The sequence below is a fragment of the Schistocerca nitens genome, chromosome 2 (assembly GCF_023898315.1).
Source record: "Schistocerca nitens isolate TAMUIC-IGC-003100 chromosome 2, iqSchNite1.1, whole genome shotgun sequence".
NCBI classification, from domain to species: Eukaryota; Metazoa; Arthropoda; class Insecta; order Orthoptera; family Acrididae; genus Schistocerca; species Schistocerca nitens.
Window position 1 is genome coordinate 439,159,266 of NC_064615.1, and position 19,704 is coordinate 439,178,969.

The window sequence follows — 19,704 nt, forward strand, 5'->3', positions numbered from 1 at the left end:
ACTTCTGAGGTCATCAGTCCCCTAGAACTTAGAACTACTTAAACCTAGCTAACCTAAGGACATCACACACATCCATGCCCGAGGCAGGATTCGAACCTGCGACCGTAGCGGTCGCGCGGTTCCAGACTGTAGCGCCTAGAACCGCTCGGCCACTCCGGCCGGCTGGGACTTAACATCTGAGGTCATCAGTCCCCTAGAACTTACAACTACTTAAACCTAACCTAAGGATATCACACACATCCATGCCCGAGGCAGGTTTCGAACCTGCGACCGTAGTGGTCGCGCGGTTCCACACTGGAGCGCCTAGAACCGCTCGGCCACACTGGCCGGCTGTGTAGTGTGTTCATTTTCCTAAAAAATTGTCACTACCGTTAAGTGCAAACTGAATACAAACTTTGCATCATTATGTAAGTCAAATAATGGTAATAACTGGGCAACTAGAGCTAACGGAGTGTTGGGACTTGGAGATGTAATGGGACTTAGAGATGTAACAAAACAGCTAGATTTATCAGCTGGAAAGTCATGTGGTGCATCAAGTAACAAATGATACGAAATATCCTGTTTGTGACTTTTATGTTGGCATGCCAGTTCTCTCGCTTACTACTGCTAGAAATTGTTCCACATACTTCATTATCCTGAAAGTAACTTTCATTGAACAGTCGTGAGTCTGCTAGACATAAACGCCTTTGGTATTTAGTTGTGACATATATACGATTTGTTAGAGATGGTCGTAAAAATGAACTGAATCGAAATGACCACAGCATTCACAATCAGAGGTTTGTGGGAACTAGGCACTTTGTGAATCAGGCGGAGACGAATATACTGCTTAGGTAGTTGCAGTGTTCATAATGAAAAGTGAAACTTGTGGTCTTCTGCATAGAGGAAAGGAGTGATGGAAAGATATGATGTAACACTTAAAAACCATCAACACTCTACAATGAGGATATTTGCGTTCCAGTTTCTTGAAATCGCCGAACAGTCCCTCATGATTAACCACAGATGATGGAACATTTGTACTACAAGGGCCATGTTAGTGTACCACGCGACGAAGAATTCCTCAACAATGGTGTAATTATTCCGAAAAGATCTGTACATGTATGCATTATAAAACCTCAATGTTGCGCTTTTTTGTTTTTGTTTTCGTTTCTTTGGAAAAAGTTTTACACCACCTTTTTCTAAGACTCTATCTTTTTCCCAAATTGTCCCATAACTGATGTAGAACCTTAATTAAAAAAGCAATTCAAATCAGAATAATTAATCCCCACAGATATATAAATGTGCATCAGTACCAGTGACTGCCAATAGTCAACTAACGTAGATTACATTTTCATATCGAACTGGACGTTCACCTAAATAAGAGCCCTCTATAAAAAATCTTGCCCTGGGCTGTGAGCGAGCGAACATGTAAAGGGCCGTAACAGCCACCAAGAGGACCGCCGCAGGAGAATTCGCAGAATGGACTCTCGGACACCTGCAAAAGCCGATCGCCAGTGGTCAGACGCCCCGTGCTTTGAGGAGGCCGTCCCTCTGCGATGGAAGCTAAAAGTCACATAACAGATTGTATCTCCTGTCGTGTCTGGAGACGTCAGCCTGTTTTTAATATAATTTGTGTGGCAGGAGGGGACTTGCCATTTTTGGCAGAGACATGAAAGAACGCTTTGTAGGCAGAATGGTAGAAAGCAGGACTTCTTCGAAATACACAGACGACTATAGATAACATCTGTGAGTGGAGTGAGTAGAGTTTATCACGCCTTTGAAGTCGCTGCCCCCCGGCCTCAAGCATTGCAAGACAAAAATTTTAACGCCATTTAAAAATGCTACTATTGGTTAACGTAAATGTGCGAAACGCAGCTTTACTTACGAGGGACGTTTGAAAAGTCTGTGAAAAGTCCGAGAGATGGCACCAACGGCGCGTATCGAGGTCATGTTTAGTTAGTAGCGTCTTTGTAAAGAAGGCACACCATGTTTCAGCCATATTGGTCTATTTCCTTATGTTTGGCATTCGTGTGAATCAAGGAAATCCAGTGATTGTCATAAAATGGACGAAAAACAATTTCGTGTGGTAATTAAACATTACTTTATGGAAGGTAAAACTCCTTAGGAGACTAAAGAGAAGCTTGACAAACATTACGGTGACTCTGCACCTTTGTTAGAACAGTTTATAAGTGGTTTCAAAATCTTCGGAGTGGCCATATGGACACAAGTGATGTTGGACGTTCTGGACGCCCTGTGGAGGTTGCGACTCCAGAAATCATTGATAAAATCCGTGATATGGTGATGGATGACAGAAGAGTTAAGGTGCGTGTGATTGCTAGTGCTATGGGCATCTCTAATGAACAGTAACATAATATTTTGCATAAACATTTGGACATGAGAAAGCTATACGCAAGATGGGTTCCGCGATTGCTCACGCTTGACCAAAAACGGAATCGTGTGAAGTGTTGCAAGGATGGTTTTCAGCTGTCCAGGAAGAATGTGCAGGACTTTAAGCATCGTTTCGTCACTGTAGATGAAACATGGATACATTACTATACTCCTGAGACCAAACAACAATCTAAACAATGGGTTACCAAGGGAGAATCTGCACCAAAAAAGGCCAGACCATTCCTTCGGCCGGAAAGGTTATGACGACTGTCTTTTGGGATTCGGAAGCGATAATCCTCATCGACTATCTGAAAAAGGGTAAAACTATTACGGGTGCATATTATTCACCGTTACTGGACCGTTTGAAAACCGAGCTGCAAGAAAAATGCTGGCGATTGGACCGCAAAAATGTCCTTTTCCACCACGGCAATGCACCAGCACACACCTCATCAGTTGTGGTCGCAAAATTAATGGAAATAGGATTCCAACTCGTTTCACATCCCCCCCCGTTCTCCAGACTTAGCTCCCTCGGACTACTCTTTGTTCCCCAATTTGAAGAAATGGCTGGCGGGACAAAGATTTCATTCGAACGAGGAGGTTATTGCAGCAACTAATAGCTATTTTGCAGACTTGGACAATTCCTATTATTCGGAAGGGATGAACAAATTAGAACAGCGTTGGACGAAGTGTACAAGTGTAAAAAGAGACTATGTCGGAAAATAAAAAAGGTTTACCCCAAAAACGTAAGTAGTTTTTATTTTTGCACGGACTTTTCAAACGAGGTCAAGCGAGGTCCAAAAGAGGTCCATTCCCACTGACCACGCACAGAAACAGAAAGAGGGTAGGACACAGTTTTTCAGTGCCAAGTCTTAGGTACCTTGTTAGTGGTCAAATGCCTGAAATGGCAGTCAGGGAAAGAGACCAGCATCCTTCAAGACAACTTTCCACGAGTCGGCGCCCGGAATTTCTATTGTTCAGCCAATCGAAGTTACGTGACGATAGAAAAACGCAGAAACATGAGTCTTTCCTGTAGAAAGCAGACGGCACAAGATCACTCTCCGACCGAGTCTCATCAGCCGAGTGTCTCTCCATCCGAGCCTCTCTACAGCCAGGTGTCTCTGCAGCCAGGGGACTCTTCGAGCAGACTTGATGAGCTCGGGACTTAGGCTTTTTTTCTGATTTGAATTCAGATGCAGATGCAAGTTATTGGTACGAAACCATTGACTGATTCTGTACTCACTTCAGCCTCAACCTGCAAATTAACATGGTTTTCAGTTTAACGATCGATGTGCTTTTAACTCTGGCCATAGATACAAACGCGTATCCTTCTGTAGCGCTTTTAGTCTTTCAACACTAACCCTTCGGTGATAAGGGTACGACTTATGCGAATGCAACTGTTTTATCCTGACTTACGTTCGTTTGAACCATATTCCAAATACCCTTGTCCAAGCTTGTCAATGAATTAGCTTTTTATTTCCAATGTTTGTCAAACCATTTGTCATGCATTTTAATGTAATAAAATGAGTTATTTGTCATTCTTGTTTAATTTCGTATAAAAAGAATTCCTTAATCATTATTTTGGAGGGCAACGAATTAACAATGTCATATAAATAGGGCCACTTCATGTACATCTAATTAACATAGCAAGCATCCTCTCCACACGTCCATTTACAATGTACATCATTATTCTGAAAATATTTGTACATGCATGTACGGTACACCCCGCTGTTGTTGCATTTTTTTTTTTTTTTTTTTTTTTTTTTTTTTTTTTTTTGTACAGAGGCTTGCGTGCAGGTTTCTCTATTTTTTCCCTTCTCTTTTCCGTACAATGCATCGGAACTTGCCGAAATCTGGTTTCCGATTTAGTATTCTACATTCGATAAATGTGTCTTGCTCGATGCAGTCATTTCCAATCCAGAATGATGCTAGAAGGAATAAGTTCATTTCATTTTACATTCGCGTAGTCGATATGTCATCACATTTTGGTCCCCTGTACAGCTGATTAAGACATTTGCTACTTAACTTTTTCGTTAATAATACATTACAGAAACACATATTACAGACACATAATTTTACGTGAATGTCGCTAAAATAAATGCCTTAACATGTATGTATCATGTGATTTCAGCCACCTGAAAGTTACCTGCAACATGGTGAGATTACTGGATACCATGTTGGTTACCGAGTGCGAAATTCGACAGAGTCTTTCCTTTTTAAATCCTACGAAGTAATTCCGGGGACTGACCTCCAAATAACGTTGTCGAATTTGCAAAAGTTCACGGAGTATACTATCGTTGTGCAGGCATACAACAGAGCAGGAGCTGGACCCCGCAGTCAGCAGCTTGTTGCTTCAACTGATGAAGATGGTAAGTAGTTGAGTAAATATTAATAATTATTTGGTATTTTACATGACATATATTTGAATGGACAGTATTTATAGTCCAGAAAGTCGTCTTCTTAGGGAATGAGGATTTGAAAAGATTGTTTGTTACTGCCAGTAGCTGCTGATTGGATGTGAGTGAGGTAGCTAACAAATTTATTTTTTTCTAATACGAGCTTCAGTGCTCTGCACAGTTCTAACGTGGTTGTATGAAAATCATAAGACCCCCTTGATAATTTTGTCATTTATAACAAAGTAAATATGGTCAATTGCTCTCTTCCTGAACAACCTCCCACGGAAAAGCATACAAAAGCTGTCACTGATAATTTATTTTTTAAAACAATTCATCTTTACTTCCATAGTGATTTTAAGTTAATACCAACACGTTTATGATAAGCACGCAGATGGTTCCCATATTTTTTGTTAATTTTATCATTATTAAACATCTCTAAAGTTAGGTGGCACGATATTAACATGTAGTCCTATTTATTTACTTGGTATATGCAGAAAAATTTCTCGGTTTCTCCAGACAATAGTGTTGATGTTATTGCTTTGTTCTATTGTTATATGTTGCACAGCAATGTAACGAGGCTCCAAATTGATCTGTAGAAGAGTTTTATTTATGTAGCTTTCTACATTAGCCACCTTTTGGGAATTCCATCAAAATCTAATAACTAAAATACTCTGCTGTTACGAAATTATTTTATTTTGGTACAGCTTTTTAACAACAAAACTTCGTCCAAAGTTTACTAATGTTTATCAAGTGTCTGTTCCATGACTTTATGAGTTAAGAAACGTATGAGAAACTCAGTTACTGTGAGCCACACGAAGAACGCCTCAAAACTGTAGCTGCAGATGCAAACATAAAAAATATGCACAATCCGGTACTGCTGCTTGAAGATATATGAAATATCTGTCGCCACAGAGTATTATAAGAAAGAGTAAGTGACATTCACATGAAAATTTAACTATGAGGAAAATTTGCTAAATAGGTGCTGCATTTGGCAAGCTGCCACTACAAAAATACGGAAAAACAAAATTTTCAGTAACTCATGTAATTTGTACGGGTCGTCAGGGTAGAATAGCTCACACACGTCGTATGACGTTCAGGTGCTTTGAGGTGGGCGGAGGAGCTGTGGCAGTGCAAATAAATTAGTGACACACAAACATATACACTCCTGGAAATGGAAAAAAGAACACATTGACACCGGTGTGTCAGACCCACCATACTTGCTCCGGACACTGCGAGAGGGCTGTACAAGCAATGATCACACGCACGGCACAGCGGACACACCAGGAACCGCGGTGTTGGCCGTCGAATGGCGCTAGCTGCGCAGCATTTGTGCACCGCCGCCGTTAGTGTCAGCCAGTTTGCCGTGGCATACGGAGCTCCATCGCAGTCTTTAACACTGGTAGCATGCCGCGACAGCGTGGACGTGAACCGTATGTGCAGTTGACGGACTTTGAGCGAGGGCGTATAGTGGGCATGCGGGAGGCCGGGTGGACGTACCGCCGAATTGCTCAACACGTGGGGCGTGAGGTCTCCACAGTACATCGATGTTGTCGCCAGTGGTCGGCGGAAGGTGCACGTGCCCGTCGACCTGGGACCGGACCGCAGCGACGCACGGATGCACGCCAAGACCGTAGGATCCTACGCAGTGCCGTAGGGGACCGCACCGCCACTTCCCAGCAAATTAGGGACACTGTTGCTCCTGGGGTATCGGCGAGGACCATTCGCAACCGTCTCCATGAAGCTGGGCTACGGTCCCGCACACCGTTAGGCCGTCTTCCGCTCACGCCCCAACATCGTGCAGCCCGCCTCCAGTGGTATCGCGACAGGCGTGAATGGAGGGACGAATGGAGACGTGTCGTCTTCAGCGATGAGAGTCGCTTCTGCCTTGGTGCCAATGATGGTCGTATGCGTGTTTGGCGCCATGCAGGTGAGCGCCACAATCAGGACTGCATACGACCGAGGCACACAGGGCCAACACCCGGCATCATGGTGTGGGGAGCGATCTCCTACACTGGCCGTACACCACTGGTGATCGTCGAGGGGACACTGAATAGTGCACGGTACATCCAAACCGTCATCGAACCCATCGTTCTACCATTCCTAGACCGGCAAGGGAACTTGCTGTTCCAACAGGACAATGCACGTCCGCATGTATCCCGTGCCACCCAACGTGCTCTAGAAGGCGTACGTCAACTACCCTGGCCAGCAAGATCTCCGGATCTGTCCCCCATTGAGCATGTTTGGGACTGGATGAAGCGTCGTCTCGCGCGGTCTGCACGTCCAGCACGAACGCTGGTCCAACTGAGGCGCCAGGTGGAAATGGCATGGCAAGCCGTTCCACAGGACTACATCCAGTATCTCTACGATCGTCTCCATGGGAGAATAGCAGCCTGCATTGCTGCGAAAGGTGGATATACACTGTACTAGTGCCGACATTGTGCATGCTCTGTTGCCTGTGTCTATGTGCCTGTGGTTCTGTCAGTGTGATCATGTGATGTATCTGACCCCAGGAATGTGTCAATAAAGTTTCCCCTTCCTGGGAAAATGAATTCACGGTGTTCTTATTTCAATTTCCAGGAGTGTACTTTATTGTGCTGCGTTACTTAACTTAAGTTGTACAACAGTTCATTGGATGTGCTTGCTGACAGATACAGCAAAGCAGAGGCCTGTCAAGGCGTGCGTTGCCGAATACACTGTCACCAAGACTACGTCGTTCTGGGCATCACACTGTCAATCACTGTTGTAAACATTTGTCCCTACGGGAAGGCTAAAGGCGATCCCACTTGTAGACTAAGTCTGGGAGGCTCATCTCCACTATGTACTGTGGCTACGAACAGCAGTCCTGGAACTCCGTACCAGAACTGTAATACACAATTGCCGAAAATGAATCGTTACTACCTGCGTGCGTCGCTTATCACAACGCGGAGGTCCATCTCAATGGCGGCAGCGCGGAGGTTGCTGATTGTACCGCACTTGTGGTTGGCGGCGAACTTCAAAGCGCCACCAGTGGCGCCAGTCGGGAACTGTCTCAGTTCTCCAGCTCCAGTTGCGTTCATTTGCAAGGTCACAACAGTGTGGACCTTTTATTAGGAATCTGACATAGTTTATGCGCGCAGTTTTTACTGTGGACGTAACTTAACACTATAAAAATAGTCAAACAAATGAGCGGTTCAGCAGAAGCTGGGTGGCAGTGCAGTAAAAACTGCAACGTCGATTTCGATTTCCAGAAACGCTGTTGTTGTATCCGCCTGGTAGTCGATTCCTCCTCACACCAGGCAGACCGTGCGGGCAACCGCCCCGCCAGGAAGACGTACTGAAACGGGTCTCCCAACACCGAGATACACTACTGGCCATTAAAATTGCTACACCAAGAAGAAATGCACATGATAAACGGGTATTCATTGGATAAACGTTTTATACTAGAACTGACATGTGATTACATTTTCACGCAATATGGGTGCACAGATCCTGAGAAATCAGTACCCAGAACAACCACCTCTGGCCGTAATAACGGCCTTGATACACCTGGGCTTACACAGTGTACTGCTTTCAGTGCTATCTTCAGTGTCGATATGGTGTCGTTTGCAACTATTGGATTACAGGTACCATATACGTCACACTATAAACTCCCACAAAAGTTCTGTAAGTCTGTGAGTGATCGACAATCATTCAGTAACGTTAATGTACATGTTGTGTACCTTGAACTGAACTATGAACGCAAAAGACACGTGGATTACTTAGACATGATTCATATGCTTCGTGCCACAATGCTAATTTTATTTCACCCTGCAACTGCCTAGAAAAATAAGTGTGAATTTGAGACAAAAGAATAGTAAATTACGAATCCTTCTCCTTCAACAGTCTCACCTCTGCCGCCCCATATGTTCCTGTCACACTAATTCGCCTCACTTCACACTTTTACGTTTTTTTAACTACTTCTACCATAGATACTTTTTGGTTGAACCCAAATTTGCATAAATTTCAAAATTTTTAATTTCTTTCATGTAATTCGGAATAATTGAAAGAGTTTTATGTATTAAAATTTGTAAACGCAATCTTTTTACTTATGTTTTCAGGGAAAGTTTGTTACACATAAACTTGAACACTGTAGTTTTGTTTCAGTGCCTGGAGCTCCTCCAACTGATGTGCAATGCACTGCATTATCGGCATATAGCATTCTGGTTCTGTGGTCACCACCCCCTGAGACAGAAATAAATGGAATTCTTCTGGGTTATCGAGTCATGTACCATGCTCTCTCGAACTGGGATGGTGAGTTTAAAGTTTAATATTCACTCTGATCAACTACTTACATTAACAGCATACTGCAAAATTTTTAACTGCCGTTTGACATCCCTTAATTTTAGTAATACCTTATCTGTCATTTAATACAAAAGATGCACAGTGCAGTGCGATATATAAATACCAGAAGCATATTATTATAAAAACAGAATGTATTTTCTAAAAGAAATAGATTCACGTTGTGTGTTTGCAAGAAGTGCAGACAACGCAATTTGGAACACTTTCGCAGATTATGTGTCAATTATGCCGTTTATTTTTTGAAGTAGCAGTTCCCAGTCTCACAGAGCTGAAATAACTTGTATCAGACATTTCTGTCACTTAAATAATTGACTTGGTCCTTAGGAAGCAAACCAGAACCTTTTACAGCATCAGCTAGTGACGCTACCATGATTGAAAACAGAGATTCATGCGTAACGCCATTAAAATGTAGCCTTTATAAATGGTTGAATAGGAAGTATATTACAACTTTTTTTGAAAAATAAGTAACATTTTTCCTGTTTCGAGATTGTCTTCAAATATCCTGAACTTAAGGCAATTTTAAAACACCTATTCAACAATATTACCGATGTTTTTTTGTGTGCCCTGTAGCGCGAGTATGCACCATTCTGTAGTAAATCACCTCAAAATTAAGTTCCAAAGTCTGTCTTCATTAACTGTGTTTCACACCAATATCCCTAGGAAATTAGTAGAGTTCTCAATAAGAAACTTCTCATTTTGGATGAGAATACAGATTTCGGCGCTCTGATTACAAAACAGTAAAGTTTGTATACTGAGTTTCTAAGGAGTAAATAAATCATAACCCTAGTATCAATTGTGCACATCAATTAAACTAAAATCATCTCCAGATGCAAAGTGCTATGCAAGAACATTCATGACCTGTTCAGACACAAGTTTATGTTTTTACATGATTTAACAAGTTAAAAGCCAAAGTGAGCCTTTTTGCAAGCACTGTAACATATAAACTTATTTCTGAAGGGTGAAAAAAATTTTTTTCGTAATACGCAGACAGATAACATCATTCTTCGTATCCTATTTTACTGTTTCATTCCTTTTCTCAAACGTATTATATTTTGAGCGTAGCTGCAGAAAGATCTCTCTGTTTTCCTTCGTAACTATGTGAAAGCATTCATCTATACTGAAATCTTATTTTATATTCTTATTTCAGATATGTTCACTGTGGATGAACAAACAACAATAGAAAACAAGATTGAATTATTGGATCTCGCGCCTTTCTGTAACTACAGCATAGAAGTGAAAGCCTTCACACGGAAGGGTGATGGAGTTGCTAGCCGTCCAATCTTTTGCAGAACACAGGAAGATGGTATGTTTTAAAAAATTATCTTAGTTATTTAACAATTCGTCGTATTCTATCCATGTTCGATAAGCTAAAAAACGGAACATTTTTCTTTTCTCTCCTTGTAGAAACATTAAATTAGCTTGTAGCAATTATAATTATAGATATAGTATGTAAACAACTTCTGGCTAGTAATAGAATGGCAAGAAGGAAACAAAGGAAGCAAGCTTTCCCCACCACACAAACCGCCACAAAATGAATGAGAGCAAAACTTGCCGTTCTTCACTAGAAGCTCCAGAACTCTTAAGATGCAGTGCCGTATTTATCTCTTTTTTCTTGAGTGATTCTTAAATAATCGAGCTCGTCCTCGAACTACTGTCGGCCTAGTCCACAGATACATTTAGCCCGGTCTACCAATGTTTTTATCGCACGTCTTTTCTGATTGGGATGGTGATTGGAATTTTTGTGGAGCTATCTATCCATGTGCATGAGATTCCTGCAGGCTTCGTCCCCTAAAATTTTGTCGAGTTTTTTAAGTACCTGTACAACCAAAAATCAAATTTGACATTGTTTCTCTTTTGTCATATTACACTTCAAATTAGAGCTAACATCAGAAAATTTAGAAATTCCGACTCTTCTTTTTTCCATGAGATCATATAAACAACAATAGGATTTCTTCTTGGCCTTCTGAAAGGATGCTTCTTCAATTTTTTCTATATAGAAATGCACTAAAACTGTGCTGAGTGGGTTTTCCATAGCCACGCCATCAATTTGATCATGGAATTTGATGACCCACTCAAAGTAAGTTGATATGAGACAGTGTTTAAAGAAATCAGCAATATCCTTTTCGAAAATGCCTTCTAACTGCAATATTGTCTGATTAAGAGGAGTCATAGTAAACAATGATAAAACATCAAAACCGACCATAGCATGTATCATACTGTATGGGACACACATATGTTGTAATTACTTTCTTTCATATGAATTATTAACTAACATACTAGTTTAGGCAGACACTTCTCAGGACACCGTAGTCTCAGACGCGTAACTTTTGCAAAACTTAAGAACTTGAAGCTTTTTCATTGCAGATTAGTATTTAGTAAAACTGTTGCTCTTTCTATTTATGATATCAGGTAGTTTTCCTTGGTGTTCAATGTTATTGACTTTTAGGCTAACCCAGAATACTAACAGGCAGAATTATAGTCGTGTGCGATATCAATTTGTATTATCTAGCGGTAGATGATGTCTGATAGTATGTAAGCAGCTTTGGAAAGGCAATCTCATTCAGCTAACATTAGCATGTATCTGGCATTCGCTTCTGCTAGCAGCCTGCGCAGAACTCTACGACGTCACAGACCAAACAATGTCTGATAACTTCTCCGAACAGAATCCACAACCAAAGGCTTGCGCGAAGTTTCAGGTAGAGGTTTCCAGTGGCAGGACTAACACAAAATTCTGAGGCAGACGTCTTCAATAGGAACCCTACTGTACAATTACCTCTGTGTCTTGTTTCGTAACTCCAGTAAATCTTGAACAATACAAGTCTCATGTTCATTTGGCCAGCTTGTGTTTCCAGCTTCGCAAACTGAATTTTTGGTAGAAAGAAATCGTCACGTTGGAGGACGTGGTCTCCGCTCTCTACGAACTTGACGATGCAACATAAGAATGCCCTGGAGTTACAATGCATTATGCCAATAGCTTTTCACAGATGAACCCATTTGAAAAAGGTCGAAAGCCTTGAAATAATAGAATTCCCAGCTGCGGGTTCTAGCATGTATTATTTGTTTTCTGTCTCCTTTGACGACATCCGCTGTCCAGCCCACTGTGTGGCTATTAAGGCGGATTGGCTGTCACTTTTGGTGTTACTTCCTGTGCTCTCACCCTCCACCTGAAATTATAACATCAAAGTAGTTGCACCTTCGCATCCATTACTAACTAAATGTATGTATAGTATTTAGAATGGCCGTTTTGCGTGGGAAACCTGGTATATGCCTCCACCTAGTGGCACTATGACTACAGGTCACATTCTGCTAGACACAAATCTTAATTCGTTGCTGATGCGTGGATGCGTGGTACTTCGAAAGTGTTATATCATTCCTCATAGAGACATTAAACCAGAATGACGTAAATAATAATTATTAGTGTTAAGGACTCTGCTAATCATTTTCTCACAGAGACTCTGTAAGTAACAGTCGCAATTTTAAGAACATGCAGTGCCAAGGATAGGAAGGCTCGTTAATCCTAAAGTTAGCAGTGGAGGCAGTCATTCGATTGTTAGGTAATGGACAGCTATTGTATAGGCGGTTCAGACCTAACAGGACCAAGTAATCCCGACATTTTTCACACCATGGCCATGAATAGTTGATAATGTAGTTGTACTCTCCGGTGCATAAAGGGTCCTTGTGATAATTGTACCTAATGTTCCGTAATTGATGGAAACAAGACATCGAATCCGAAGGCCAGTGCTTCCCAATAGAATCTAGATAATTACAGCTCATCGTTAGTTAGGTTTAAGTAGTTCTAAGTTCTAGGGGACTGATGACCATAGATGTTAAGTCCCATAGTGCTCAGAGCCATTTGAACCATTTGAACAGCTCATCGTTATCGTACAAGTGTTTGCTGTGTACAATAAAAAACAGTCGTCATCTCCAGAATTAATTAAAGTTAAATTTGGTAAATGACTGTATTGACTTCGAAATTACGCAATTAGCAAACACAGTAATGCAGTAACTGAGCAAAGCGCACTCGCGCGAGCTTAGATGTAGAATACACTTCTAAGATGAACACTTCAGGCGTTAATTTTTTAACTCAATGACCAGTGTTAATTATAACTATGAAGACCAATTACGTGCAACGACTAGCGACACTTCATGGAAACTGCACTGCATTACATAACTCACGATGGCGTTGTTTATTTGAAAATTTGCTTACTGGTGACCAATACTGATTATTATTCTCCGCTGATTACTTTGAAAATGATTGCTTTTCAGATTAATGCCGTAAAAACTTTCATTCATGGCAACAAATATTTGTCAACCTTAATGTTACGTAACCATAGGCACATAGAATGATTAGCCAGAACATTACGACCTCCGACCTGCTATTGATATAAAGCCGTTCAGGTGATAGCTGCGTCACCTGGCGAGGAGTGCCTGCTAGACAGACACATGAACGGTAACATGAAGTGTCAGTGAGCGTGCAGTCCATGTGTAGAAATGGGATGGCGATCGATCTGTCTGAATGTGACCAAGAGGAGATCGTGATGGCCCAGAGGATCGGCATGAGCATGTCGGAATCTGCACGACTTGTCCGGTGTTCGAGGATTGTTTTCGAGGATTTCTGTGGTGAGTGTCTTCAACACGTGGCGAAACGAAGGTGAAACTACCTCCAGGGCAGCCACCCTTTTTACAGATGTCGGACATCGTAGGCTGGGCAGACTGGTGAAACAGGACAGACGGCGAACTGTGTCTGAACTAACATCAGACTTTAATCCTGGAGAGGGTACACGTGTGTCTGAACACACAGTGCACGACGAGCCTCCGCAGCCGACGACCCATGCATGTGCCAATGGTAACACCACGACATGAGCACTTGTCCATCGCACTATAAGTTGGCGCAATGGCAGAGTGTGGCATAGTCTGATGAACTCCGATACCTTCTTCATCATTCCAAAGGGAGGGCGCGATCCATCCTCTTCCAGGGAACAGCTCCTTGACGTCTGTACTGCGGGACGGAGACAAACTGGTGGGGTCTCCTGTATGCTCTGAGGAACATTCACTTTGGCATCCATGGGTCCAGTGGAGCTCGTGTAAGACACCATGATGGCCAAGGAGTAGCGTACTCTGCTTGCAGACCACGTACATCGATTCATGACAATCATATTTCCTAACAGCTGTGGCACTTTTCAACAAGATAATGCGCCATGTCACAAGGCCAGAATTGTGATGGATTGATTCGAGGGACACAGTGGTGAGTTTCAATTGACCTCCCAACTAGCGAGACCTGTGCCTACTGAACACATCTAAGATGTGACAGAACATGGCGTCAGAGATCATCGCCCACTCCCTGGAATTTATGGGGGTAGGTGATTTGTGTGTGCCAACTCCCTCCAGTGACCTATCAAGGCATATCTGCTTCCTCGCCACGATGCGTCGCAACTGTTTTCCGTGCCAAAGGTGGACATACAGGCTATTGGGTAGGTAGTCATAATGTTCTGGGTGGTCAGTGTAATATCATTTACGAAACACAACTTGAAGTCATAAAATTATTTTGACTACGAGAGAGCCAACATACTTTTGTCTTCGAAATATGAATTGCATTTAAATCACTTTTTGTTTGAAATGATTGTTGCAGTATTAGTGCAATACTATATGAACAACTACAGTCACCAATGCATTTTATTACAATTATTATTTGATTGAAAATCATATGTAAATTTAACTGAATCCGTTTTTCAACTATTTCTTTAATTTTTGACTTTCTCGGAAGTTACAAGGATAGGACAGTGCTACTGATTAACGACTTGGGTCAATAATGTTTCACTCGCAAAGTTTATTCTTTGAGCAAACATACTCTTAATGTTCGAGACAATTTATTATTACGGTGACATGCCTATTACACAGCTATAAAAATACTGGTTGGATCTTACTTTGCGATGAGTTGTTTGTGGTACGATGTAATACTTATGAAATTCATTACTGCCCATAGGCTCTTCTTGATAAGCGAACAGCCTCAATAAATTTGGGCAACACAGTATTCTTTATTAATTTCAATATCTTCTTGCGACCATGTACAGAGCCGATATGCGTACTTTGCCTTGAAGCATGTTATAACACCGTTTCCAGCACAATCTTCATTGGCAATTACACGCCAACACACACCACAGATCAAGGATAGGAAATAAAACCACAGATGCTTCACAACTCCGCTCTGCCCTGTCCTCTCTGACTAAGCGCTATCGCGCCAACGATATTATAGTTACAAGAAGGATTTTCTTTGTATTTCGTACAATATAAATTTCCCTGACATTGCCAAAGTGTTTAGTACAACCATTTGTCATACAGATTTCTTACTTATTCTTTCAGCATACTTTTTTTTCAGGAACACTAATTACTGAAAAAATTCATAAATACATATAGTTACACAAAATGATTTTAAATTCATGAAATCAAGGAGATGAAAAATACTTGAGGCACTAAGTTGTAGTGTAACAACTTGACATTTTTGATGTATAAATATTGTTGGTGTTACCACGTAGGAAGGATGAATTCTTACTCTCTGCTCCTTGGAGCAGCGCCACAATTTGCACCGTATGGTCAACATACTGAAACATCTTGAGTATTCCAAAGTACGCATTTGGCACCTCAATTTTACTGCTGGTGCAGTGCTTGCTTGCAAATTATAGTTTCTGCTCAGTTTTCCATGGAAAGGGCAATTAGTGAACCTCAATTTAGGCATGTACTTTTACAGTAACTACAAGTTAGGTGAATGCATAAAGGGTATAGTTGTTCATTAGCACGTGTGATAAAAGTGATGTGAGGCAAGGGATGGAGAAAAACAAACCCAGTATCGAAACAAAACCTAATCGTGTCAAATGCCATCAAACGTGGCACCAAAGCAACCCCGTCTAACACATGACACATGCAGGAAGACCTTAACAATCCCATACTCTCATCCCATTATACACTACGGTAAGATTTATAACATACGTTATCTTTTCAAAAAAAATTCGGTACTATGATAATTTGGTGCCAGTAGTGTTTTGGAGAGAGATGCGGCTGGCATCCCTGCACATACCTGTGTTTAATGTGTAATGCCGGAAGTTTCATTTTTGTATGCCTGTTAGTTCTTGTTCAGCGCTGTATTGAGCGGAACATTGTGTCACACAGTTTGCGAATTTCTAAACGGCAGAGTTAGAGCAGCAACACGTGCGCATTAAATTTTGTATGAAACTCGAGAAAACATTTACGGAGACACACCAGATGACGCAGGACGCCTACGTTGATGAGTGCTTGAGTCTTACTCGGTGTTACGAATGGTTCACACAGTTTAAAAATAGCCGGACGGAAGTTAAAGACGACCTTCGTTCAGCATTCATGTCGGGAGCATCAACGAAACTGTGCGTGCCAATCGAAGACTGACTGTCCGAGAGATTGCACTAGAATGTAACACTTCAGTTGGATCATGTGATGAAATCCTGACACAGCATCTATGTTGCCGCGAAGTTCGTACCACGGCTCATGAGTCATGACCAGAAAGATTTTGGCCCTTGCAAGCTGTGAAGAGCTTTCGGATCGCGCAAATGAGAATGAGATTTTCCTTAATAGAGTCATAATTGGTGAAGAAGCGTGGGTCTACGGCTGTGATGTTGAGACGAAGGTTCAATCTTCACAGTGGAAGGTTCTCCAAAACCAAAAAGAACTCGTCAGGTCAAAAAAATGGTTCAAATGGCTCTGAGCACTATGGGACTCAACTGCTGTGGTCATAAGTCCCCTAGAACTTAGAACTACTTAAACCTAACTAACCTAAGGACAGCACACAACACCCAGCCATCACGAGGCAGAGAAAATCCCTGACCCCGCCGGGAATCGAACCCGGGAACCCGGGCGTGGGAAGCGAGAACGCTACCGCACGACCACGAGATGCGGGCTACGAGATGCGGGCTCGTCAGGTCAAATGTCAAAGCCATGCTGAGAGCTTTCTATGACTTTCATCATAAAATCGTGCCACAGGGACAAACTGTTAATTATTATTGATGGCACTATCGGGACGTGGTGCGACGACTGCGAGAAACGGCCTGAAGTAATCCGAGATAATTCATAGCCCTTGGCATCACGATAACGCAGCCGTACGTTGGTACGTGACTATTGCGCAAAAAACGAAATCACTGAGCTACCCCATCCTCCGTGCTATCCTGACCTGGCGCCTGAGGACTGTTTTTTACTTTCAAAGTTGAAAACCGCATTGAAAGGACAAAGATTTGGAACGGTAGACGAGATAAAAGAAAATTAGCAGGCGACGCTTCGCGCGATCCAGCAAGAGGCATACCAAGACTGCTTCCAGAGGTGGAAACAGCGTTGGGAGTGGTGTACCAATTGTAAAGGAGAGTACTTAGAAGCAGAGCGTGCACAATAAGTGGAAGGTAAGAGTAAAAAAATTTTGTGGGCGAAATTCCGGAACTTTTTGAACAGGCCTCGTAGTACACGGCATAAGCGCAAAGTGTGGTGATCGAGAACTTTGCTTCGCCACCTGTCCTCCACTTGCCGGCCAAATACCGGCTTTGAAAACTTCCCAAATCTCGAGAAATCATGGCTACCTCTGAGCAGAGAGCTACCACACAAAATAGCGTTTTCAATTGCAGACAAGAAGGCGAGTCTGTGGTGAGCGAATGGGAAGTCAACACAGTATCAGATTACAACCTTCAATGAAGTAATACACCGTTGCACTGACACCTCACTGACGCGTTACACTGAGGTGGGGTACCTCCTAATACCGTGACGATCCTCCTTTTGCCCAGCTTAGTGTTAAATATCGAGCCGGCGTGTACTGAACAAGTCGTTGAAAGTCCAATGCAGAAGTACTGAGTCTTGATGCCTCTATACCATAGTCATCCATAATTACGGAAGTGTTGTCGATGCATGATTTTGTGCACGAACTGACCCCATAAATGTTCGATGAGATTCATGTCGGCTGATCTCGGTGGCCAAATCATTCGCTCAAACTGCCCAGAATATTCTTCAAACCAGTCCCGCGCAATTGTGGCCCGATGACACAGTGCATTGTCATCCATAAAAATTCCATCGTTGTTTGGGACTACAAAGCCCATGAATGGTTGAAATGGTCTCCAAGTAGCCGAACGTAACAATTTTCAGTCATCTGGACCGGATTACCCAGTCCATTCCATGCTGACACAGCCCACGCCATTATGGAGCCGCCACCAGTTTGCACAGTGCCTTGCTGACAACTTGGTTCCATGGCATCATGGCGTCTACGCCACACTCTAATCCTACCCTCACCTCTTACCAACTGAAGTAGGGACTCATCTGCCCAGAGCATGGCTTTCCAGTCGTCTAGGGTCCAACCAATATGGTCATGAGCCCAGAGGAGGCGCTGCAGGTGACGTCGTGAAGTTAAGAAAGGCACTCGCATCCGTCATCTGCTGCCATCACCCATTAACGCCAAATTCGCCGCACTGTCTGAACGGATATGTTTGCCGTAAGTCCGACATTGGTTTCTGCGGTTATTTCACGCGTTGTTTCATATCTATAGCACTGCTCTCGGTCGTTAAGTGAAAGCCGTCGGCCACTGCGTTGTCCGTGGTGAGAGTTAATGTCTGAAATGTGGCGTGTTCGGCACATTCTTGACACTGTACATTTCGGAATATTGAATCCAGTAACGATTTCCGAAATGGAGTGCCCCATACGTCTAGCTCCAACTAACAGTTCGCGTTCAAAGTCTGTTAATTCCCATCGTCCGGCCTTAATCACGCCAGAAACCTTTTCACATGGATTACCTGAGTACAAATGAGAGCTCCACCAATGCAGTGCTGCCCTTCTATACTTTATGTACGCGATATTATCGGCATCTCTATACGTGCATATCGCTACCCCATGACTTTTGTCATCTCAGTGTAAAATAGGAAAAGTAGCTCTCACCAACTCACATCTATTACACGAAATGTAGATAATTGTCGGCTTTTAAATGGTGAGGCAACATCACATTTTCCCTCCTGAAACACGAGACCGCAAGCTGTCTGTATTCCTTATGCGCACGATGTAACGATCACGGATTGCTCAATATCGTGGCAGGTGTCCTTTGCTATAATTAACTACAGGCCAAAAACTGAGGCTTCATACGGAATCTTCGAAAGTACAGCTATGTATTGAGTAACCACTGCAACATCTACAGATAACATGTAGCACATATTGAAAAATGTCTTCCGTCCAGTAAATTGTTGCATTTCCCATTATAGAGTTCACATAAAATTGTTTCTTACATGCACCAATGTGTCAATCTTCTCAGAAAGCCTTCTGTGTAACAGGGAATATGAAAGTGAGGATGACTATCAATTAAGTTGACGAATTCAACGTTAGAAGGTTTCCATTAGGCAGTGTACAGCACAAGCTGCTGAGACATTTCTTTAGTCTCTCATTAAGCTGCCTTTTCAGTTCCAGGTGAACCAGAGGACATTAAGGCGCTGGTTATGGACTCAAGAACAATACTTCTCTCTTGGAGGCCTCCTCGATATCCAAATGGAAGAATCAAGAAGTACAAAGTATACATACGGTCCGTAGATGGTGTCGGTATGGTACGTATCTAGAAAAAAATATTTCCAGAGAATCGTCGGAATTGCTA

General features: G+C 42.4%; 1 protein-coding gene across 1 annotated transcript; it reads left to right on the top strand.

Moving 5' to 3' along the window:
* Positions 1–4,469: 4,469 nt before the first annotated feature.
* Positions 4,470–19,669, top strand: LOC126235073 (Down syndrome cell adhesion molecule-like protein Dscam2). Its single transcript, XM_049943807.1, has 5 exons — positions 4,470–4,517; positions 4,667–4,730; positions 8,880–9,026; positions 10,222–10,377; positions 19,518–19,669. The coding sequence occupies exons 1-5, from the start codon at positions 4,470–4,472 to the stop codon at positions 19,667–19,669; spliced, it is 567 nt and encodes a 188-aa protein (XP_049799764.1).
* Positions 19,670–19,704: the final 35 nt, after the last annotated feature.

Bases quoted from the DNA above. Each gene is read 5' to 3' on its own strand.
- LOC126235073 (XM_049943807.1), top strand. From the start codon at position 4,470: ATGTATGTATCATGTGATTTCAGCCACCTGAAAGTTACCTGCAACATG. The intron at 4,518-4,666 runs GTGAGATTACTG...ATCGTTGTGCAG, and splicing joins TGAAAGTTACCTGCAACATG to GCATACAACAGAGCAGGAGC. The intron at 4,731-8,879 runs GTAAGTAGTTGA...GTTTTGTTTCAG, and splicing joins TGCTTCAACTGATGAAGATG to TGCCTGGAGCTCCTCCAACT.